Raw genomic sequence first — 23,615 nt, 5'->3', positions numbered from 1 at the left:
CCATACCCCCGTTTATACTTTTTATTTCCCCAGTGCAGAAGATCCCTTATGATCACCTTAAGTATGAAGTTCTCCTCCGGCTGCAGGCGCAGTTCACTGACTGACTGGCGAACAGCGTTTTCCAGCTCAGGGTCTCTCTTCCTGGGCACGTCCAGCTGAGGAAACAGGTCACTGATGAGCCCGAGGAATATCGGCACGTCACTAGTCACTATCTTAGGCAGGTTGAAGTCCCTCAGTGCCCGCATCAGCACCTGGGCAGGAAATTACAGTTTGTCATTTCGTAATAAATGTCGTAACGCAAATGCAATAAAAACTCAGATTTGTGGAAACCACCTGCCATGTGATTACACACAGTGTGAATAGCAGCATTAACAAATGACAACAGATTGATGCGTACCTGTTCCTCAGGTCTGCTCCGGTCCTCTCTCTTCAGAGATCCAGCAACAACCAGGACAGATTTGATAGCCCTCAAACCCCAATCATAATGATCCTAACAGTGCAAGGGAATATACTGATCAAGCAATAAAAGCAAGGACTATAATATGACACACGTCAGTCAGTCAGTCTCACACTTGTGATGTCATCAACAATGAGGTCTGGAGCTGTTCTATAGACAATGACTGGATGACTGATTTAGGAGACCCACAGAAAGTTTGATTTCTTTTTTTATATCTAAATAAGCTTCATTCTTTGCTAGTGTCGTCAGTTCTGAAACAGAAAATGAACCGATATACTTAAAACATTCCTCTGAGTGCTCCTATTGTCATCTAAAAACATGTTCCCCTATTCATTGTCTATGGAGCACTTTATATATGATGATATCACACATTTGAGTTTAAGCACTTTAGTTTTTAGATCTGGGAGATATTTTTGGACTGTCTTAGAGCATAGGAATAACGTATGTATGACTTTTGAAAATGGGAGTAGTTTTATGTACCTGCTTGGACAGCAGCTCCTTACAAAGAGTGTAGAGGCTGATGAACTTGCGTGCCAGCAGACGAGCGTCTATGAAGCCTTCTGCCACCAACATGATCTCACAGATCAGCTCAAAGTCTGGGATCACCATGGCGCAGGGCCTGAACAGTTAGCAAACCAGCTCTTAATTAGTCGTCTTTGACATTTGTCAACTCTTGCACTTAAAATCTCCTCTTTTCATCAGTTTAAATATCAGACCTGAACAGAGCTTTGAGGTTCTCTGGGAGCTCCGCCCTGCCAGCATAACCCGGGTTCAGAGTGATGAAGATCCCCACTGTTGGCTTCAGCTCAATCTCCTCTCCCAGGAAATGAAACCTACAAACCCACAGCACCACGATTACAGATGAATAAATACATCCGCAGAAACATCTCCGCCTGGATTAGTCAACAAACTAATAAATAATAACATATGTCTTGTTTAGAAATCATGTCATTATTTCCAAATATACCTTTGCTTCTTGTTGCGTACAGCATCCTGTATAGTCTTGACCTGCACAGCGACCACAGACAGCACTTCCACTGAGATCCTGTTGAACTCATCAAAGCATCCCCACACCCCCGTCTGAGCCAGACCTTTATAAATGTTACCGATGGACTGAAGACATGCGATGGAGACAGAGGGAGTGGAATGAATATAAACGACAATATGAATGGAGTAAATATTACATAAATGGACACTATGAAGAACAGCTGGACTGTCCGTGCTACCTTGTAGTCCATCTGTTCTGAGCAGTTGAACACATACACCATGATGCCCAGAGAGCGTCCAAGGTCTTTGGTAGTCTCCGTCTTACCGGTGCCAGCAGGGCCTGAAGGGGCACCGCTCATAGTCAGATGGAGGGACTGGGTCAGGGTTATGTAACACCTAACAGAGGCAGCGTTCAGATATGAAATCATGAAAAAAAACATCAGTAACCAAAGTAATAATAGCAATTTGAATTAAAAGGACCAGTGTATTTACAAGTGAGCAACAAGAAAAAAAAGATGTGTGCGTCCCCATCTTTAAAGTACACATCTTAATAATGTGTACAATGCGTGTGCGTGTGTAGCTACATGTACTTGTACCTGTCAGTGAGTGGCGTGATGACCAGTCTGTTAGTGTTCCCCAGGTATTCATAGCTGAACTGGAACTGGGCGTCACAGATGTTAAGGTAACAGTGTCTGGTTTGGTCATCCCAGCGGTGGCGTAACTGGGACAGCCATGCAAAGGCCTGGCCTGTTGTCACCTACGAGACACGGACAGTAACACCAACAGGAAGTTCTTCTTGCTTGTATGATGCGTCATTCAGCAGATGCATGTTTTACTTGAGCATTACCTTCTGAGTTATGAGGTTGGCGACCACGTCTCGCGCATGGACGTCGATAGTGCAGACAGTCATTACTTTCTGTCTCTCTCCAGGAGTTAAATCTCCAAGCAGCATGTGAATCAGTGAGTTCAACTGTGTGATCTAAAACAACAAACACATCTGAATCCTAACAATAGAGCTACGACTTATTAGTCGTTTTCCTTGCATATGAAACAGAAAATAACAATGAATCACTTACTCTAGAAAATAATCTGTTTGAATGAATCCGCAGATGAATTGATAACGAGCCCTACTTAACAATATGTTACTCTGAATTTATAGCAGTACCTGTTTCCTGTTGTAGTCTTTGAGAGCAGTCTCAAATCCCTCCTCCACCCTCTCAAAGGCAATGCCCACATCTGTGGCCCACCACACCTGACTACCAGTCAACCCTACCTGTGAATGAAGAAACCAAGAGACAGACAGCGGATAATTGTATGTGTTTATACGGATAACGTTGTAATTGTAAAAGACTGTACATCATCAGACCTGTGCTGGGTAGTCAAACAGCCACTGGTCTCGTGGTTTGTCCTCGTAGGCAGCTACGGCCTCCTGGATCTCCCTTCGCACGGTGCAGCGCATGGTGCGCTCCAACGCACTCAACCAACACTCTGCCTGAAGAGACACAACATGTTAAAGAATGAATACAAGTAAAAATAGAATTACATGCTATATAATATTTGGAAAAGGTGTGAAAATGATTACACACGGCAACTGGATACACATACAATTATATACATACTGTGCATATAAGAAACACGTTATTCTTTATAGCCATACTATAGTAATGTGATTTTCTGCTTACAGCAGTAACGGAGTGCAACTCTACTTGTATTTGCACACACAGAAATCTTATCTTTTAAACTAGATTTTATCTTTTAAATCGTTTTTAATACCTGTCCTTCACAGACGCATGGCTCAAAGAATGGAACATATTCTCCCTCTCGGCTGTACATTCCTGTAGCAACTGCCTCCCCATCCTCCCCATCCTCCCCGCCTCCTCCGCCTCCGTCTGATTCCCTAAAGCGAAGATCTGCTATGTTGTCAAATAACTTCAGCAAATGCCGGGTGACCTGGAAAAGAAAAACACACAAATGGACTATAGTTCAATTTACATTTTGAAGGTTATGTTGTTCACAGACTGTAATCTCTTGATTGGAATTTAGGAAAAAATAAAGTAATCTTTATCTTTATTAACATTCTCCGATCCACAACACTAAGACACAGTTTGAAGAATATATTGAACTACAATGAGAACTATCTCTCTCTATGTCACATAGATCACCTGTTTGGGCTGTGTCCCCTTGGAGACAATCTCCAGCAGGTCTGAGGCAGAGACAAAGTAAAATCTGGGAAATGTGAGTCTCTTCGTCTCCAGGTACTCGGCCAAGGCCTTCTCGCACACAGACAGTCTCTGCTGCAAGGTCTCCAGGTTCTCCAGGAAGCCGGGCCGGTTGGTCACCTCCACCATGTTACTGTTCTGCACCACCTCCATCATCAAGCTCTGGACAAGAGAAGGAGTTAAATCAGAGAAAAAAGAAAAAGGATACGCAACATTATGATATGGTGATGCATGTAAATTACTGCTCTTAAGTATTATATGTTACCCGCAGTGGTGGAAGAAGTATTCAGGTCCTTAACTTAAGTAAAATCAGCAATACCATATTTTACTCTCTGAAAATACTCCACTAAAAGTCTTTAGTTTAGTTTAATGTTGTGCTAATGTTAACTCGTTTATATACTGTTTAATCTACAGCAATGCATCGTATTCAATAAGATCATATGTGTGTAGCGTCGCTGTCCTATGAGAACCACGCTATCTCTAAAAAGTAAACTTCTCATGAGCTTGAAAAAATATCCGTTTTCAACTTTGTGGCGATTTCTTTCTTTTTTTTCACTTGACAGGAAACGTATGAAAAATGCAGAAGGTGGTGGAATACAAAATACAATATCAAGTACCTCCAGTTTGCACTGAAGTACAGTCCTTACACAAATGTTCTTTCTTCCGTGCGACCACTGGTTACCTGGAAGTCAGTGTGGATTCCCAGGAATCGCTCTGCATCATTGGCCAGCTGGCAGCGGATGTCGTGGCTGTTGGTGAAGATGCTGTTGAGGTGGGCCCAGGTCCGTTGGACGGACATCCAGGAGGAGATGACGAGGTCGGCCAAAATCAGCTTCTTCTGCCATCCACTCACCTCCGCCTGAAAATACTCCACGTACTTACTCATCAGGATGTTCTGCAGCTGCACCTGGAGAGAAATATAAAAAAAAAAAAAAAAAGGAAGGAGCTTAACATGATGATCTGTAAGAACCCCTTTTAAAGTCTGTTCAGATACATTTAATAATTAATAACCATTCATTATGTTTCTGTTCTGTTACCTCCTTAATGTGTGAGCGCTATACAGAGGCATAAAGCAACACATCTAAGCCTGAGCCTGATGTTCTTTATCGAACAAGGTTCAGCATTACACTGTTGAGATATCGGCTCAGTTATCATACTCACCTGGTTGTCCTCCAGTGTTTCTATCAGATTCTCATCGGCTTTGAGCAGAGGGGTTCCTGTGCTGGTATGAGTCTCATATGACAACGACATAACACTCCACGTCTGGGTTATCTCTGCCAAAACCTAGTGAGACGTAGGAAACGTTTCTTTACGAAATGTGACATCTGCCGTTTGTAGACGAGGAAAAACATAATATATTGTGAAGCAGGATCAGAATCACACTTGTAATGATGTTACTAAGTATGCTATGTATCTTATTTCTGCATTATTATTTGTGATTTCCTCTCTCTTGACCATCGTGAACCTGCTTCAGGATTATTTTTTGCGGTCCTTTTTTTAAGAATAAGGTAGAAGTAATAATTTATAGTCAGGGTGTTTGGGACAGTATTGGTCTCTAAATTCACGATAATTTTTCTCATATTAGGAATGATACTTACTTTCTCTATGGCCATTTCTTTCACAGCCTTGTCCACTATGGTTTTGACCTCATCCTCGACACGGTGGAGCTGTAATTCCAAAAGGTCCCCCAGGGTGGTGCCTTTCCCCATCACAAACCTGACCTGAGGACCAAAAGGAACACACGGCAACCATGAGAGTGATCAGATTTCAGATTGGGATGATTGGGTTCACTGAACTGTGCAGGTCATTACAGGCCTGGACATGAGTTGAATGAAGGTAGAGTATGTGAGGGCTAGATTAAAGAAGAACACAACTCAACAGAGAGGCAAGTATTGCATAAGGTGCAGAACTCGATCAGATGGTTTCAGACATAGCGAAGCAGCAGCTGAGAGCGTCTCATACCCCGGTGGTGTTCATGAGCTGTTGCCAGTGTCTTTCTCTGACAGCGGAGTTTTGCAGCTCGTTGACGGCTCTCAGAGAGGTCAACAGGTTCTTCACAGTCGACTCCAGACCCATGTAGACGTCCCACATCCGCACCTCCTTATCCAGCATCTTCATCTCCTTTAATGTGGAACAGAGAAAGTCATGAAGCATGAGAGAAATGCACTATTTGTCTCGACACTAGCAAAAGAGATGTTAATGTTTGTCGATGGATGCTTGTCATACTTTGGCAAATCGCCTGAGCTCCATGTCCATCTGCTCAACATTGATCTCTTTCCATGGAGTCTTAGTCCAATCTTCTATACTGGTCTGGCACAGAGGGGAGAATGGCAACATGTTATCTGTGAAAATATCTACAGGTATGGAATTCACAGCTTGTGGGTCAGTGCGGTGTGGAAACAGCCTCACTAAGCAGAACCTTCGGCCTTGTGAAAATGCCAACAGATGGTATTAGTTTGTGCTGATTAACCTATTAATCATTATTACCTTCACAAAGATGACCATGTCCCAGACTGCTTTGACCAGGATGATGTCAGAGCGACACTGGCGCAGTTGCTTGTAGTCTGGGAAACTGACCTCAAACAGATCAGCTGTGTCCTGCAACTTCTTCATTTCTGCCTCCATCACTGCTACTGCTCGATTAGACTGGAGACAGAGACATTTTAATATGTTGTGGCTTTAAATTGCATTGTTTGTTAGATTCCATTTAATCATGCCCTGTAAGGCATTACTTTCCGAGTGTAACATTTTGAACAGGTGGTAGAAGTCTCCCAGCACTCACCTTATCAATTAGTTTATACTGCTCCTCTACATTGATCTTAAAGATTGGCTCGGTGCGAAACTGTTCTCTGAAGTCATGCTGCTTGACCTAAAATGTGAAAAAACAAACTGCAGGTTCAGGATTCTTTAAAGCTGCAGTTCCTATGCATATCTGTCTCCATCTCTCCATCTCTCACTGTGCACACTGGGGGGTGTCAGACATATATAATGCAGGAAAGAAAGTGCGCAGGTTTATATGTCAGATATGGAGCTCTTTGTAAGGGGTTGCCACACTGACATCCTACCCCACACACACACAGACACAGACACAGACACACACACACAGACACACACACACACACAGACACACACACACACACACACACACACACACACACACACACACACACACACACACACACACACACACACACACACACACACACACACACACACACACACACACACACACACACACAGCCTCACCTCAAACCGAACACATTTCCTGCGTATAACTGAAACTTCATTTGATTGTAGAGGTGCCACTTCATGTTTGACTGTGAATGCAATTTTCTTCAGACTATTCCACTTCTCCGGCAGCTCCTGTGTTTCATGGTAATAAAGGGAAGAATGTAATGTAATACTGAATGTAATATATCTGCCAGCACTCGTGGGAAATGTGTGAATTTCAATTGGTACACACTTCTAGCTGTGTGTAGACGCTCTCTGGCAGCTGCTGTCCGTAGGTCTTGAGGAGTTCCGCAGTAGATTTGAGAGGTTTGAAGTGCTGTTCGTTGCTGATTTGCCTGTCTCGTATGGCCATGAGGTGTCCCATGATGTCCACAAGGCCTGCATAGTCGCCATCTGACACCTTGTTAGAAAGACCACAGGCCGTGTCCTGGACAAAAGAGGATAATTCTCTCACGCTGCGGGATAGAGAGGAAGGAGAATGATGTAAGGGTTTAGATTGGGGAGGAGTGGCAGAGGAAAAAGTTGCTTGAATTATGATATGAAATAAAAATAATCTCTGGTACGATCATAGGACACCTTCGTCCCCTTAGTTAAATATTTAAAACTGATTGCTTTTAGTACAGGTTTTTGCTATTTTGGGACCACAACCGGAAAACATTATACTAGTAGAGGTCATTTATACGATGGTGTATTAGGGTCATTGTAGGAAAAATTATTAATTAATTAATCAAAATATTTTTTTTATACCTACAATGGCTTTTTTATGCCATTGTACATTTATAATAATACATTTTATTTATAGAGCGCTTTTAAAAGGTACTCAAAGACGCTTTACAAAGTTTTTAAACACACAATATTTGATGCTCTATATTTTTTTGGTGTGTCTGACCTCTGGTTCACGTGGTTGAGCAGGTGCTCCTTGAACATCCAGCTCCACCTCTTGATGACATTCATCAGTGTGTGCTTGAAGGGTCTGATATCTAGCTGTAGCCAGCCGCAAAACACCCTCCTGTCCTCCATCTTGCTCACTCGTACATACAGAGACTCAAACAGGTTGATCTGGAACGAGGAATGATACAGTGACTCAGAGGAATTGACCGAAGACGGAAAGACCAGAGACAGTGGTCGAGCCAGCTTCATAAAAACACTAAATTGTGGTCAAGTCAAGGCTGTTTGAACCTCAACTGTTAAAGACACCTGTTCTTTGAAGTTGTCCAGGGTGGGTGGGTTCTTTTTCAGCTCATAGTCAGCATACAGCTCCGCTTCCTCCGTACTTAACACATGGCCGTACAGCAGGAACTGCCTCATAAATTCAGACCTGTGAAGGTTGAGGAAAAGAAATATCCCTTTTTTAGGTTTATACTTGTTAAAGTGATGAGAACAAAAGTATGTACAACCAGAATTAAAAGCCTAAAACCTGTATTTTTGTATTTCAGAAATAAAGACATTTGACTGAAGTAAAAAAAAAGACAGAGCCAAACACTTCTGACCTGTCATCAGTCCACAGGTAGCGGTAGCTGGCAAAGGATCCCTGATATTCTCTGACCTGAAAAGCAACACAATCTTTACAACCGTAAACCTGTAAGCGTCATAAATGAGCCTCCATGTGTGGACAGAAACACTTACTTTAGAAATAGCTGCGCGTGCCCGTGAGCGGATCACATGGCACATCTCTGACAAATCCTCCATTTGATTGATGTCGCACTACAGGATGAGGAAACAAGATAACGGTGTGTGCACGTGCAGATTTATTCCTGTGTATATAAACCTATAATCTAATCTGTACAGCACCTGATAGTTATCCAGCTGTTTATGCTTTGCCACTCTGGGAATGAAGGACGCCATGTTGGTGATGTTGGCCACCATCTTATCCACAATATCATAGAAGTTACCACTGAGACTGAAGTCCAACGAGGGGTCGAAGGTCATCTCATTGCTGTTGAGTACCAGCTGGACCTCAAACAGGGGTGTAATGCGCTGGGCTACATCTGTGTTGTCCATGAGGTACAGCAGGGAGCAGCGTACGGCACTTGAGAAGCCTGTCAGGATCATGCGGTCCACGTAGTCTGTGTAGGCCTGCCACTCACTGCCCTCCAGGTGTGTAACACCGAGCAGAGACTGGCTCTCCTGGAGCACAGTGGAACAGTGATGTGTCAGAGGGGAAGAAATATAAATATGAAAGATCTGTAGTGAAGTCCTTCTCTTCAGCATCAAGAGTAATATACCTGCAGCAGCTTGTGTATTTCCTCGCCTGTACTGGTGATGAGAGTGTGCTGTTTGGACACACTCTCCTCAATGTCAGAGAAGATGAGGAGAGTAGACCCGCGGCTCTTTCTCGTGATGAAGGCACGGTGGCTGAAATTCCCCATAAGAGCCTGGACGGCCTCCACATTAGCTTTACTCTTCTGGACACGACTAGAAATGCTCTGTCGATAGCAGAAGAGAGAAATTATTACAACCAGTAATTACATTCCCTTTGGTTGGCAGCTACATGTTGCTTTTTCTTTTGCAGTGTTTGCTATAAAGAGGAAAGCTGGCTTGGACCACAGAAGGACAACGCCAGGATCCATGCTGCATTGGCAACAGTTTCACAGCAGCTTTTTATATTGCTATTGAACAAATTCTATAAATCAGAACTTTTTGTATTTCTGCAGAATAGTGTAAATATGCTGCAAAAAAGTGTCAACATGAGTACTGAAAGAAACTCCCTAGCATCACACCTTGCACTTTTTGTTTCTGTTTCTGTTTGTTTGTCTGTTTATCTGCAGGATTAGGGAAAACTACAGGCCTGAGTCTAGCATGGGCCAAGGAACAACCTATTACATTTTAGAACAGATTTGAATCATGAGGCGAAACAACGCATCATTTTTTACTTATGGAAATAGCCTTGATGGATGTATGCACTTTCCGGGTGCCTTTCTAGTTGAAAGTGTAGTCAAAAGAGTTCCTTAAAATACACAAGAAATGTTCAGTACCTTGACCAGGTCTCGTGTGCTCTGGATGTAGTCCCATAGGTCGTCCTGAGCCCAGCTCAGCTCCCAGAGGGCCGGATCCAGCTGCCGTCTCGTCCCATCCATCTCATCTCTCACCAATCCCAGCTCTACAGCCAGGATGGTGCTGTGGAGCTGGTTGTACCATTGGGTCACCAAGGTCAGTGTCTGTGTGTACTGCAGGATACAGTGCAGCGTTAACTCTTCATCTCATCATCAACTTCATCCTTTTCAACATATTTCACAGGCCAAAAAACATTTACAGCCACATATCAGACACTTTATCCAATGCAACACTAGAAGCTGAGCTACTCACCATGTAGAGTCTCTCCCGTTTGGAGTAGAGATGGAGAGCTGCTTTAGGAATGTTTTGGTTCTTCAGCATGCCCAGATACTTCACCTCCCTCAGCACTGATGTCAACTGGGGACAGACACAGAGAGAGAGAGAAGACGAGAAATGTAATACACTCATTTTAATGAATCTAATAAACAGTACATTAGAAGAAATGCTCACAGTCCATCCGATGAGTTGTTTATCTCTGAATTATAGTGCCTGATTCTGACGTTGCTTTCCCCAACGTATTTATTGCTGCTGCACTTTTTCCTTCGTCTTGTTTCTTTGAGGTTGAGTGCATTATGTGATTTGCTTTATCTCTTCACATACGGTGGATATTGCTGCTAATGCAAAATAGTTCCTGTATATTGTAAACAAATACTCTTGCTACTTCTAGTCATTTGAGAGTGGATGCTGAGAAAACTAAATGTGGAGAATTTAAAAGCCTTCATGAAGATAGGACAGGCTTTATTTATATTATATTGTAGTAATCACTAATATGTTGCAGCAGAAAACTATATTTCCTTTATATATTTAAATGATCTAACCTCTTTTTTGTGGCGTAAATGCAACATGTTTAATTGTAGAATGGTTGTATAGTCGAATGTCGAACATGTTCCACTATAGTTCCACGTATGTAACATCCATATTATGTGTTAGCAGGTACGACTGGAGGCACACTTCTGCACCAAATCCACTCCAGACAAATCCCTGAACACTTAACACACTTAGATTAAAAAAAACATTTGGTAAATGCATCTTCTTTAATCTTACTGCAGTACTGAAGTTGACCTGGAACAGGCCTGTGTCAGGGTCCAGTGTGAGCAGCGGCTCCTTCAGGTGAGTTTGACAGATTTCCTCCAGGCCCTCAGTCCACTCTGAGAACAGCTCCTCGTCGTGCTGGTCCAAAACCTCCAGAACACGCTCACACTTCTGGAGGACATCATCCGCTTCAGCACAACCCAGAGGCCTGAAAGGGAGAGAGGGAGGAAAGAAGTCAAAGAAAAAAATGAAGATAAGGAGTAAAATATAAATGTCAACTGTATCTTGTACAAGTAAGTAAGTTTTATTGCAGACCTCACTACTCACTATATAGCCGACTACAGTGACTTCCCCATTTTGTAGAGCTGTCCGAAGGTATAAGTGAGAATTATTATACCCTATATAGTGGACTCAAAGTATCCCACAATGCACCCTGAAAAGTAATATAAAACAGATGGCCACTAACCAAGAACTATAGACCATCATGCATTGCGCTGAAAAATGGCAGATGGACGAGAGCAGAAAGAGCAGCGCGAATGAGACAAAATCCACGAGTTGTGGCACGGAAATAATATATTTAATGTGAGAAGAGTACAAAGTACTTTTTGGATTTATGAATTTGGGAAAATATGCTCAGTAACTCAGTATCATGTATTTGTAACAAAATTGCATGTTGGCATTTATTATGTTATATATGATCCAACCGACGTTGATCTGGCACATTTTAATTGTTGCGACAGCAATGTCGAAATTAATGGCGAAGAGAGAGAGATGACCCGAGGAGTGTCTGACAGTGTTCTTTTATTTTGCCGATAAACTCACGATATAGTCCTCTACATGTGAATAGGGAGTAGTGAATAAGTCAATCATTTCGATCACAGCCTACACATTTGAAAATGAAATAAATCTGAAGGTGTGGACTCAAAGCATATTACAGTAAACTCAACAACAGATCTGCTGGATGACAGTTGTAACATGAGATCATTGTGTCTGCGTGTGAGAACTCTGTACATATGGGCCAGCTGGCAGAGGTTGCTCCTGTCGGTGAGGATGCGGATCCGAAGCTCTTGTGACCATTTGAGGTTGCCGGCCACTGATGGCATATTCTTCCCCAAGACAGTACAGCCTGAGCGCAGCTGAAACACAAAGGCTGAGGTAACTTGGTTGATGACAACCGAGTCATATTCATTACTTCAAATTAATACTTTTCCCAAAGTTTGAGCACACATAGCTAAATTGTGAATTATAACACCATAGGTGTCTTATTAACTTGAGACATCCCTTGCTATGGCATCATTTATAATTTAGTCTGATCATCTGGCAGTTTTGTATATTCTGAAATAAGTGTGTCAATCTTCACATTTAATTGAGAATATTTATGTCTGTTCAACCTCTCTTACCCCATCTCTGTGTTGATCAAGTATAAACTGACAGTAGTCTACTTCCTGGTTGAACATTTCCAACAACACGTTGTAGTTAGGAGAGAACAGCTGGTGGATCCTGGGTCTCTCAAGCAGGGTGCTGAAAATCTTCAACAACTAGTTGGGACACAACAACAACAACAACAACACGGTTTTAGGACAGTGTTTATTTTCAACATTGAGGTTTGATGTCCACAAATATAGTTCTAATATACTTTGGACATTTCCTAGCTTTTAATCTAAGACACCAACAAGTTGAAATTCCAAATAATGTTTATATGCTTCTCAGCTAAGATGGTTAAAGTACGCTAACATGCTAAACGTGATCTTTTTACACAGATCCTGAAAAAAGTGCAACTGATCAACACCGTGTCCCCGAATGACCTGGAAGTATTTAAATATATGAATAGGATTGGACAGGCATATTACCTTAAAGGTTGACTTCAGGTTTTTGGAGTGCTGGAAGGCCAGATTGAGGACAGTTCCCAACCTCTGGTCAAAATCTCTGTTCTGCTGCATGAAGCGCCTGTAGTGACGCACAAAGTCCTGGGCACAAGATGGCAACAGACAGGAAACAATGGATTTTTTCAAAGCCATTTCTAATTAAAAAAGCTTTTGGTTCACATATTTTATCAGGCAATTCCTATTCGATTCCATTATCAGTGCAATAGTTTAAGCTCTCCTTAGCTAAGTTGATTCGTATTGGCTGGAATCAAACACACTTGCGAAAATTATATTAGAACACAGATCAATTTCTGATTCAGTACCCAGTTTTAATTGGCTGAGTCACACTGGAAGATGTTGTAAAATAGCTGTAAAATATCTACTGAATTAAATAAAATTGATGCACTGACTAATAATGACTGCTGTCACTGATTCTTGCGTGTTGCTAAGCAACTACTTTGCTTTGCTAGTTTTCAATTAGGGTACTGCTGGGCAGAAAAATAACATCTAATTGTTATTTTTCATTATTCGGCTGTGTCTGTCAATGCCACTTATACATTATTATGAATCACAGCCCTTTGGGGATTATTGATTTCATAGCAGTGTGATATCTAAGACAACTGAAACAAACAACTTCACCAGGCCTCACATCGTTGGTATAGTCCAGGGGGTCATATTTGCTCTCTCTGAGGGCCCTCCAGCGGTCATGAAACTCCTCGCTCATGCTGAAGACCATCTCACTGAGGACTTTCCCTCTGGATCCTCCCAGTTCAACCTTCTCCAGTTTCAGAAAGTCCAGTGCTGTTGCAAAGAGTTCCTACAGAGGATGGAGGTAATCATACTTGAAAACACTTTCTGTGGGGTGGCAGTTTTGATATACACAATAATACACAATATACATAAACAAAAAGAATAAACAGCATATTACTTGATGTAAATGTGTTGAGAAAAATGTCTTCGAATGGTTCTAGAATCTTTTTTATTTTAGGAATAACAGCCAGATGTGCACATTTCTAATCTTCCATTAAAACCAACACAAACAGAGATATGCTTGTCGGCCCATGCACCTCGATCATAAGCAGCCTTTCCATGATGCGGTCTGACCGCTGGAACACAAGCGTAGCCGGAAAGTCCCAGAGCTTGACGTCCTGGCTGTGTCTGTAGTACTTGGGGATCCGCTGACGGTGAGTGTGAAACAATTGTTTGAAGGTGCGAAGAACTGAGACGGTTATCTGGACTCTCTCCACCCCTTCCTCGAGCTCCATCTTAAACAGCTCCTCGGGGATGAGGTAGGCAAAGGCCTGGATTCAGACACAAAACCATTCAAAGAATATCATATATAAATATCCCATCTCCCTCTTTTCACAAATACACAGAAATGCATCACTGTACCTTTTCACTTATCAGGTTGCAGAACTCCTGCAGCAGGACGACCATTCGTTGTGGAGTGCAGTAGTATTGGGAACGGCTCCAGATGAGACAGAGTGTGTGGAAAAGAGGAGGCAGAAGAGCGTCTACCTGAGGGAAACGCCTCTCTTCTAAGCTGCTGATCAGTCTCCTCAGAGGGCGCAGATACAGATCTATGTCCTCTGCTTCCAGCACAGCTTTGCAAACACACACAGAAGTAGACATCATGTTTCTAATAACTTAATTTAACACTATGACTGCTTAATTTGTTTATTCAGTCAAACTAAATGAGAGGTTGGACAGTGAGAGACTAGTCAACTAATATATTAATTAACACTGATAAATGATGAGTAATGTCGATCTACCCTCATTGACTTTGAGGGAAATATCCTTGAAGGAGGAGTAGTAACTGCTCTTGACTCTTCTTAGGATCTCCAAGATGTGCTCCGTTTTGGGGCTCAGGATCTGAAAACAAGGAAATCGTACTCAGAGCGACTTTATTAGGTACACCTGTACAATCTACTGCAATTCAAAACAACACCTCTGGCATACATTCTACCTTTAGGAAGTTTATAATGATCAATTTGTGTTGACATTCTGGGAAATGAAATGATACGTTTGTCACTGGAGTCATTAGTGGAGTGGCTGCTATGCCATGCAAATGCATTTGCGGTTTGCTGACATTTAATAAATCTGCCATTTCTAGCTGTGGACTCAAAATCTGGTATTTAGAAATAACAAGATTCTCAAATCCAGTCAATGGACTAAACACACACCGACTGGTACTTTGAGAACTGCAGTTAAAGTTTACAATTTGAATTGACTGCATCGCTGATAACTTCCACAGGATCAGTTTCATACTTGTGACTGGATGCCCAGCAGGTTTTCTCTCTGAGTGGTCCAAAACTGGAGCTCCACGTTGGGGCCTGGGTGGTCTCCCCGGAGCAGCACCATACCAGAGTCTTTCTTCAGGACGTTCCATATCTGTCCAGACCACTGAACGATCAGAGTTTCTATAGAGTATAACAAGACACGGTCCAGTGGCCAACCAGTGGGGCTGAGGGAGACAGAGAGGGGGGGTGACGGTGTAGGTAAATATGGCAGTATGGGCTTTGGATGATGAAAGCACAGTAGCCAAACTACAAATAGTACTAAAATACAGATATAATGGCTACCGTACATTTAATCTTACGCTCCACTATTACGCAATAGTCAGTAGCAATAGCACAGTCTGTGCCTTAAATAAATACCTACATGAGAAATGTACAGTATGAATTTGAGACGCTGCATTGATGACATTACCAAAGCTCACACGAGCACATACATACTGTATTAAACCAGGTAAAAGTCTCATTGAGCTTAAACTATATTTTTCAAGAGTGGCCTCTCTAAGAGGGCAGCATGATTGTAATAAACACAAACAATACAAGCAGACACATTCACCTGTCACACACTACAAAGGAATTAGTATAATATTCAGTTAATATGCAATACAAAAAAAGGTATAATGCATAACCTATCATTTAAAACAATTTTAGTGACACATTTAAGAGTAATCACAATAAACTAAGAGAGATATTTTCTCGATACTTTAAAATGAACTTAAACTCCCACATAGTAATCAGCTGTAAGTATTACAGGTCCTTCTGGACATTATTCTAGGAAGAAGGGGAGGCATATGGAAAAGCTTTGTTGCCTAGTTGTAGTCCAACCTTGGGGACCAACATATGTAGAATATGTTTTAAACCTTTCAAACCAGGTCGTTTTAAAGATATGCCTTCTTCAAGAACAGCCCTGTGTTCCTCAAAGACTCTCCAAATACTGTAAACTACTAGCTAAAGTAAACAAAGACTGGCACCTGGAAATGGAATTATTCTTTCTCTTTGTTTAGTACAGCCGAAGATGGACAGGAAGATGACCTTGCTTTTCATTTTTTCTTTCCACATCTTTGCTAGTTTTTTGTTGTTGTTGAAATCTTACACATAAAGAACAAAATAAGCTTAAAGTACATAAGTGAACTGATAGTAAAACGTTTAATTTGGTGATGTTTTTATATATTATTTATTATATTGTGTTGCTTGTGTCACGAAGTATCTCACTTCCGGCTACTAGTTGAACAGAGTTGCAAGCAGGTTAAGATGAAAAGGGAGCGGGGGAAATGCGGTGAGTGTTGTCAAATGGCCTGTGGCGTTTTTACAAAACGTTTTAACTTGTAATAAAGTGGAGCATATCTTTAATATTTAATGTTAGCTTTATAGTAACGATACCTCTCATTGACTAAATGAAAGCACACTATTATAGCGTCAGAAATATTCAATGAAAAATACACATTTAGCTAGGCTATTAGCCACGCATTCACACTGACCTGAGTACCATGTCCTGAGGCCGTGCCCTCTCCACACACAGCGGTAGGGGCAGCAGTGTCCGGCCCTCAGCGCGGCCTCGCAGAGTCACCACTCTGCTCCTCAGCTTCTCCAGGTGCCTGTGGATGTCATCAGACACCACGCGCGGCCAGTCCTCGTGGTTCAGACCGTTGGACAGCACGCACACTAGCACCTATGCAGTACACACAAGCTGATTTAAGTGGACACATAAAACACTAATAGAAACCCACCATGTATTCCTCGACTTATATATACTACATATATTATAATACTTATATATATACATTGACTTGTATTAGTGTATGACTTAGACACTGTACACTCAGACACATACACACTAGCCCACCTCAGAGATGACAACAGGTAGGTGCTCCATGGGGTATCCAGGCACTTCCCCCAGCCGGAGTTGGAGTCTGAATCCTTGGCGGGCGATTCTCTTTACACCCCTCTTTAGCACGCACAGTAGCTTGGCCTTCCATGGTGGGGACGTCTTCACGGATTCAAAAACAGTGGGAATGCTTTCAACTGCATTGAAAGCACTAGAAATAAGTATTGACTTATTTCAGAAAATGTGTATTTTAGATGGAGTGTAGATCACAAACCCAGGAGATTTAGTTAAAAACCTATGCACTGTATATGACTTCACGTCAGCTTATTGTAGTATGTCATTGCTTCTGTATGACTGTTTGTATAACAATTCTCAGTGTGTGGGGAATTTCGCTTCTATATATATATATATATTTTTTTATGAATTGTGTCTTCATGTCGCCCAAGCAAACATATAGTGAAATGTGTCTCACCATCAGCCACTCTGTAATGTATGTATGCACAGTATCTTTACCTCAGGGATATTAGTATACAGAATGTCTAACAGAGGCTTACAGTGGACACAGAAAACAATAGATGAACTACACCTTTGAAATATTTACTCAAGGTGCAAAATTGACTTTAAGGTCGGGAGATGAAAAAGAAAATGATACACATTGCTGAAAGCAGCTGCCTGAGCTTCTGTATAAACTGAGAATATGCCTGTGTGTATTTACACTTCACCTGTGTGTATGTTCTTACCTGAGCATCCCCTGCATGCAATGTTCCTCCAGGTCCAGTGAAGAGCAGCAGTCTGTTGGTCCAGATGTGGTCCAGGAAATCCAGTATAATCTTCTGGTTCTCCTCTGCTCCGATGAAGCGGTTCCACTTATCCGTCTTCACTCGTAGCACACAGAAGGCCTGCTCCCGAAGAAAGTCCACCCTCTCATCTGACAACACCACCCCGGCTTTGAGAGAGGGCTCCTGGGAAACACGCACTCCTCCAACCCCTCCACTGCCTAAACCTCCGCTGCTACTGCTCGTGCCTGCAGCCTCAGCCATGAATACTCAGCTGGCGGTACAAAGAAATAAATCCAAGACTTGATTTGGTGGGTACGGGATGTGAAACCGCACATGGGAGAATCGCAGAGAGGAAGATAAAAAGTAAAACTCACATCAATTCTTCTTGTCAAGATAAGAAGCTATAAATGGATGTCTTCCCAATCATAACAATGAAGCACTATTTATTTTACCATCTCAACTTTATGTTTCTTCTCTCTTCTCCAGCTCTGAGGGCTATCAGCTTGAAAAGTGATACCCAGCCTGATGGGTAGGTTGACTTGTCACTGTGACAACGCAGTATGGGCTTGCTTCATTATCCTGCATGGTGGAGGCTGTTTGTGTATCCCAGATGGCCTGCAACCCTATCCTGTAACCTGAGCCTTCAGCGGAGACCTTACTACAGTGACACCTTCAGGACAGGTAATGACATTACACTTATGATGCACTTATAAGGTTTACAGTAATATTGCAGTGCATACATTTTTTAGCTTTGACCAGCAGCTCTATAGCTCGGTCGGTCTACAATTATTTCCCGACTCTTTGGCGGCCTCAGTTTACGCTCTAGAGAGGCTGAACTTTGGCATGAAGGTCAAGTGTTTGTGAGTTTGCATGTGTGTGTGTGTGGATGCATGCGTGTGTGTGGTCGCAGATATTGCAAATCTGCGCTTGTTTTTACTTGTTAACAAATGGTATAGTTTGTGAATGTACTAATTGTATGTATGTGTGTCAGAGGGCAGAACATTTGGATTCAGGATTTACTTATTTTAATTTGTGGAAGAAAATGTGGCAACTGCTACTGAAAATGGAAAAAAGATTTTAATGTCAAATTCATTAAAATACACAAGAGGTATTTTGTGTACCGTCTCCTACTTACCAGTGCAATGCGTATCACCACCACATGGGGGCAGTGTGGTACAGTATTTCTGACGACATCTTTAAACTATAATCCAAAGTGACCCTCGCCATGACATCCTATTACACATGTTATGCCATTTATATAAAACATGGAAAAATGGGACATTTCTCTAACTGTGTTATTTAAAATACCACAGCAATGGTTACCCTTTTAAAGAGTTTTCACTTTCTGAATTTAACCTTAGTACATGGATGTAATCATATCCAAATCTATAATGAGGCGACTATAGAAGCTTTTCTGGGATGTCTGACATTTGAGTGTATTACTAATCTTATGGTCATACATTTGATCCATATATAGGGTTATGTAATGTCTACAAATGGATGATATACGCATCCTCTCAATAACCTTGTCAAAACCTAATTAATTAACAGCTGTAAAATGTCCTCATCTATAATATTCCTACAGTGTCTAAAAGAAAAACGTCATAAAATGTCCTTGTTCATACAGCTTCTTCATTTTCTGTAATCACTCTCCTCTGGCTTAATGTCTGCTTTAAACATTAGATACAATTCATGGTAACACTTTCTCACCTCATATGACATGTGCTTTATTGATGAATAAGACCTTTGGAGCTTTATGTCTTTCTTTTCAAGTGTTCAGCATTCATCAGCAGTGAATATTTCCATTTTTCACAACACTGGTCGTACCAGCCAATAATCCATGGCAGTTCTCCAAGGGAATTTGTTCTTTCTGAAATCTGTAATTCCACGCCTAACTCTGTATTCACAAGTGCATGTGTGTGTTTGTGTGTGCTTTTTGTGAATGCCATTTGCACACTTCATTGTGTATGTGTGGGTCATGCAGCTTGAATGAATGTCCTCTATATGGTATGTAAGGGTGCAATTTTTGTGTAGAATAATGTATGTGTGTGTGTTTCTACTAAAATATGCCTATAAAAGTGTGGGGCGTGCGCGCGCGCGTGTGTGCGTGCACGCCTGTCCAGAGCCCAAAGCTAGTGAGGGTGTCCCTCGGGTGTCTCCGCTCGCACTGTATCTAAGCCTATTTGAGCTTGCTGACAGCAGGAGCATGACTGCCCATCTCTCTGACCTCATGCCCAATGTCAGCTCTGCTCTGTAGGGATGGAAGGATGGAGGCCAGAAAAAGAGATCTTAGGACAACGTGGGGACAAGGGGAGCAGGAGAGGGAGCCAATGGAGAGACAAAAAAGGGGGGGGGGGGGGGAGAAAGGGTGTATTCTGGGTTGGAGAATGAGGAGGGGCAGCAAGCTTATAGAATACAAATGAGACAGAGAATAGAGTGATGAAGGAGCAGAATAGAGATATGTACTTGGCCGGCTATTGGTGATAAATATTCAAGAGTAGTTCGTAGTTCTGAACACAGTCATTGCTGAGTAATGTAAACAGGAGGAGAAGGAGGGCAGATGGAAAACTGTATCCTCAGGCAATATTTAAACTCCCTGCTCTTGACTGTAACTGAAATATCACCTGTAAGTGGATGTAATATTCTTTTCCAATGTAGCAAAGCACCAGCTAAACTCTTTTTTAATCTCTCTGCAATGTAGTTTTAACCTGAAGCGTCTCCCTCCGTTTCTTTTTTCCTCCTCTTGTTCCTCTCCTCCTCGCTCTCTCCATGTGCAGTTGCCATGACTACATGTTGCTTGACGATCAGACTGCTGCTCTTGAGTCCAGAGCTTCAGCCTGGCTCACTCTCTGTCTCTCCTCTCAACCACCTCTTCTCCTTCTCTTCTCCTCCGCTCCTCATCACCCTTTCCCCTGTCCTCAGTCAGGGGAGGAAATTACATGTAGATGAGCTTGAGGTCTCTGTATCTTTCAACCACACACACACACACACACACACACACACACACACACACACACACACACACACACACACACACACACACACACACACACCATGACAGCCACCGGGAGTTTCAAACAAGTCCGCACTTTACTACTCACCACAGCCTTTCTCATTTTATCTTGTAGTCTCTGGGGAACACGACAGATTCATGTATTACTGAAGCAGTTGGACTTATGGGAGGCAGAGAAATGATGAAAAAGGAGGACCGAGATGAAGGGGGGGGGGGGGGGGGGGGCAGGAAGGGGAAAAACTGAAATATTTCACCAGGGAAAGAGAAGAATTGAGACGGTGACAAAGATGGCAAATGCATGCTCACTGTCACACACACACACACACACACACACACACACACACACACACGTAATGATCAATTCAAAGCTTGCCTCCTGTTGCTGGCTCACTACCCATGAAACCCGACCATGGCTGCTGATTGCCATGTATGTGCTTGTGTGCGTGTGTCCAGATGGTGCTGACCAGCCGTCACTCCCAGGGTAGATGAAGTAAATGGAGCGATTACAGTAATGACCGACACACACATCTGTCTCATACCTCTGCATGGCTGCCAGCTCTTTTGGACACACACACACACACACACACACACACACACACACACACATACACACACACACACTATTAGCTGGGATCCGTGGTGTTTGTTTGAGCAAGCAAACCCCATTATAATGTGCATTCTATCTGATGCTAATGCATTTTTTAAAACTTTGCAGCTTGCTATTTTATTATGGGGAGTAACAATGTGAAAATATATGCATCTAGTTGACACCTCTGGCAGCTTCCAGTGAGTCAGTTTGGATGAAGTGTGATCCCTCTTGTTAAGGTGACTGCTTAATCCCTCTCAGTTTCTTGCTCTAAAACCCCTCTTACTATTCCTCTGTCTGTCTCTTCACCCACACTCCACTCTGCAACTTTACTCTCCTCCCTTTCATCACTTCAATCTGACACACTTCAGAATTGCCCCCTCTCCTGTCCATGCATTCTTTCAGTTTCTTTGGTGTTTTTCTCCAACCAGAAATAAGTCAAGAGAGGGAGACAATTCGGACGGGCCACCAGGGGCAGGCCGTCTCTTTGTAGTAGAAGGCAGAGTGTCACCAGCATGCTCTTCCCTTATCAAACCTCTCCTTTGTTCTGCAAAGGTCTTTCCCCTCTATCTGGACTCAGTGATATTTGAGAAGGGGTTAGAGAGCATGGCCAATCTCCCAGGATGTGGGTGTTTGGGAATTTAAGTCCTGAGCTTGCTCTCCTCTGAGTATATCAAGTGTGCGTGCATTTGTGCTTTCTAGTTGCGGGGACCCCAGCAATTTGTGTTCAGAAACGCTGAGTCCATGCTGACCACTTCCAGGATATTGTTCACCAAGTCGACACTCTGTGTAAGAGAACGCTCTTATTTCACTGGCAAAGTGCTGCAGCGTCCCCTCCAAAATATGCAGATACAGTATTTTCTGCAACAAAAAAAAGGACAGCAATGTTCTGTGCTGGGGTAGACACAGGTAGTTTCCTCTTACAGAAAGTTCACCTGAACAGTGCTCCCGAGGGGCTCATTATGCTTTGCTGAGACAAAGAGATGCACTGGAATTTAAAGTTGGGGTACAGAAGCTTCCCTGCACGAGGTGGGCAGATTTTGTGTTGGTTTCCAGCCACAATCCCTGTAGATGGGGCTATTTCTCTTTCTGGCTCCAGAGAAGTCTAAATCAAAATTTCCCCCATGCCTCATCCTCTTGTTGCTTATGAATACCCATATAAACTCTGGGGAGACATGTATTATGTGTGCTCCTTGTCAATAGCTGAATTCGATTTGGCATAACTCCTGTGAGCATATAGTAAGCATGTTATAATGCTTGGCATTCACACAGTTACCAGAACACACAAACAAGTCGAAGTGTGTCTGTACGAGTGTTCCCTTGGTCTTTGACACTGAGAGAAAGTATTGTTTCTATTGATTTATCATCAACTGCTTACATCAGAGGTGTGAAGACTATAAAACAATAAATGAGGAGTGAAATACACCTGGGTAACCTCAACAAATTAAAATGACACTTATCTGGTCGCCTCCAGTAGTGGATGGCTTTTCAAGAGCATTGAGAGCTGGAGAGGTGATGTGGGGGGGGGGGGGGGGGGAGAGAGAGAGAATGAACATTTCCATATTTCACTTTGTTTCTTTAACTTTTAAGACAAGAGAGATAAGTGAAGCTCATAAGCTGTCTCACCTCGAAGCCATTTACCCCCCCCCCCCACGATGTGATTAGATAAGGAGTAATACCATACTGTACTGTACCCTATATCTTTTTCATGCTCGGGGATTTTTGCCAAATGGGGTGAAAGGAGCGGTACGTTTCCATGGCTCCTTTAAAATATGTCTGAGAACAAAGCAGGGAATTACACACTGACTCACTAACTGTACCGCCACCCTTCTTTCAAATGACTACATTACTTTGTCTGATAGGCTGCCACAGTGCTCGGCCATTACATGTGAAGATGTGCTAATGAAGGTAGACAGAGGGGAAATGATAGACTGAGGTTTCACTCTGATGAATAAAATCGTAGGGCACAGAGTCTGATTGTCTGTCACTTTGCTGCCATTTACTTGCAATTATTGCAGTGGCCAGCAATTAGTTTAATGCTGCATATAGGTTAACTGCAGTGCTGTCCAATGTCCTGACAGAAAGACACTTGTTCTTCCATTGTTATTGTACGGAAAGTGGACAGCTTAGCTCTGAAATTCTTTGGGAAACTTTGAGTAATTGTTGGTTGAGGCCACAGGCGGGGGTTGGCTGCCCTCCACACAGTTGTCATGTGGCGTTTGTAGTCCGCTGCAGGGTCCTTTTTTTTTTTTAGGTGTTGTTAGACTTTTGTG

At 42.5% G+C, this 23,615-nt stretch overlaps 1 protein-coding gene and 1 long non-coding RNA gene across 2 annotated transcripts in view; one reads left to right on the top strand and one right to left on the bottom strand.

Moving 5' to 3' along the window:
* Positions 1–17,076, bottom strand: part of LOC115022135 (dynein heavy chain 11, axonemal-like) — a 37,462-nt gene extending 20,386 nt beyond the window's left edge. The window contains 40 exon segments of the mRNA XM_029453024.1: positions 57–251; positions 398–490; positions 938–1,076; positions 1,174–1,290; positions 1,425–1,570; positions 1,684–1,840; positions 2,041–2,201; positions 2,292–2,423; positions 2,610–2,717; positions 2,811–2,936; positions 3,218–3,394; positions 3,607–3,825; positions 4,346–4,570; positions 4,825–4,947; positions 5,262–5,384; positions 5,626–5,784; positions 5,890–5,973; positions 6,151–6,309; positions 6,446–6,532; positions 6,910–7,026; positions 7,127–7,349; positions 7,784–7,953; positions 8,092–8,212; positions 8,385–8,440; positions 8,521–8,598; positions 8,686–9,021; positions 9,120–9,320; positions 9,870–10,061; positions 10,201–10,305; positions 10,993–11,188; positions 11,992–12,116; positions 12,381–12,518; positions 12,831–12,947; positions 13,495–13,662; positions 13,913–14,146; positions 14,238–14,449; positions 14,618–14,717; positions 15,114–15,309; positions 16,618–16,808; positions 16,983–17,076. Coding sequence (XP_029308884.1) covers positions 57–251; positions 398–490; positions 938–1,076; positions 1,174–1,290; positions 1,425–1,570; positions 1,684–1,840; positions 2,041–2,201; positions 2,292–2,423; positions 2,610–2,717; positions 2,811–2,936; positions 3,218–3,394; positions 3,607–3,825; positions 4,346–4,570; positions 4,825–4,947; positions 5,262–5,384; positions 5,626–5,784; positions 5,890–5,973; positions 6,151–6,309; positions 6,446–6,532; positions 6,910–7,026; positions 7,127–7,349; positions 7,784–7,953; positions 8,092–8,212; positions 8,385–8,440; positions 8,521–8,598; positions 8,686–9,021; positions 9,120–9,320; positions 9,870–10,061; positions 10,201–10,305; positions 10,993–11,188; positions 11,992–12,116; positions 12,381–12,518; positions 12,831–12,947; positions 13,495–13,662; positions 13,913–14,146; positions 14,238–14,449; positions 14,618–14,717; positions 15,114–15,309; positions 16,618–16,808; positions 16,983–17,012 — 6,036 coding nt within the window. The 5' untranslated portion in view covers positions 17,013–17,076.
* LOC115022138 (uncharacterized) overlaps positions 16,305–23,615 on the top strand; it is a 15,478-nt gene continuing 8,167 nt past the window's right edge. Inside the window, exons 1-3 of the long non-coding RNA XR_003833827.1 lie at positions 16,305–16,415; positions 17,737–18,106; positions 18,230–18,424. This is a non-coding gene — a long non-coding RNA (uncharacterized LOC115022138). The remainder of the gene's footprint in view (positions 16,416–17,736; positions 18,107–18,229; positions 18,425–23,615) is intronic.

Source organism: Cottoperca gobio, chromosome 17 (genome assembly GCF_900634415.1).
Source record: "Cottoperca gobio chromosome 17, fCotGob3.1, whole genome shotgun sequence".
NCBI classification, from domain to species: domain Eukaryota; kingdom Metazoa; phylum Chordata; class Actinopteri; order Perciformes; family Bovichtidae; genus Cottoperca; species Cottoperca gobio.
Note: the sequence above shows the minus strand (reverse complement) of the source record. Positions and strands in the feature narration are given on the sequence as shown.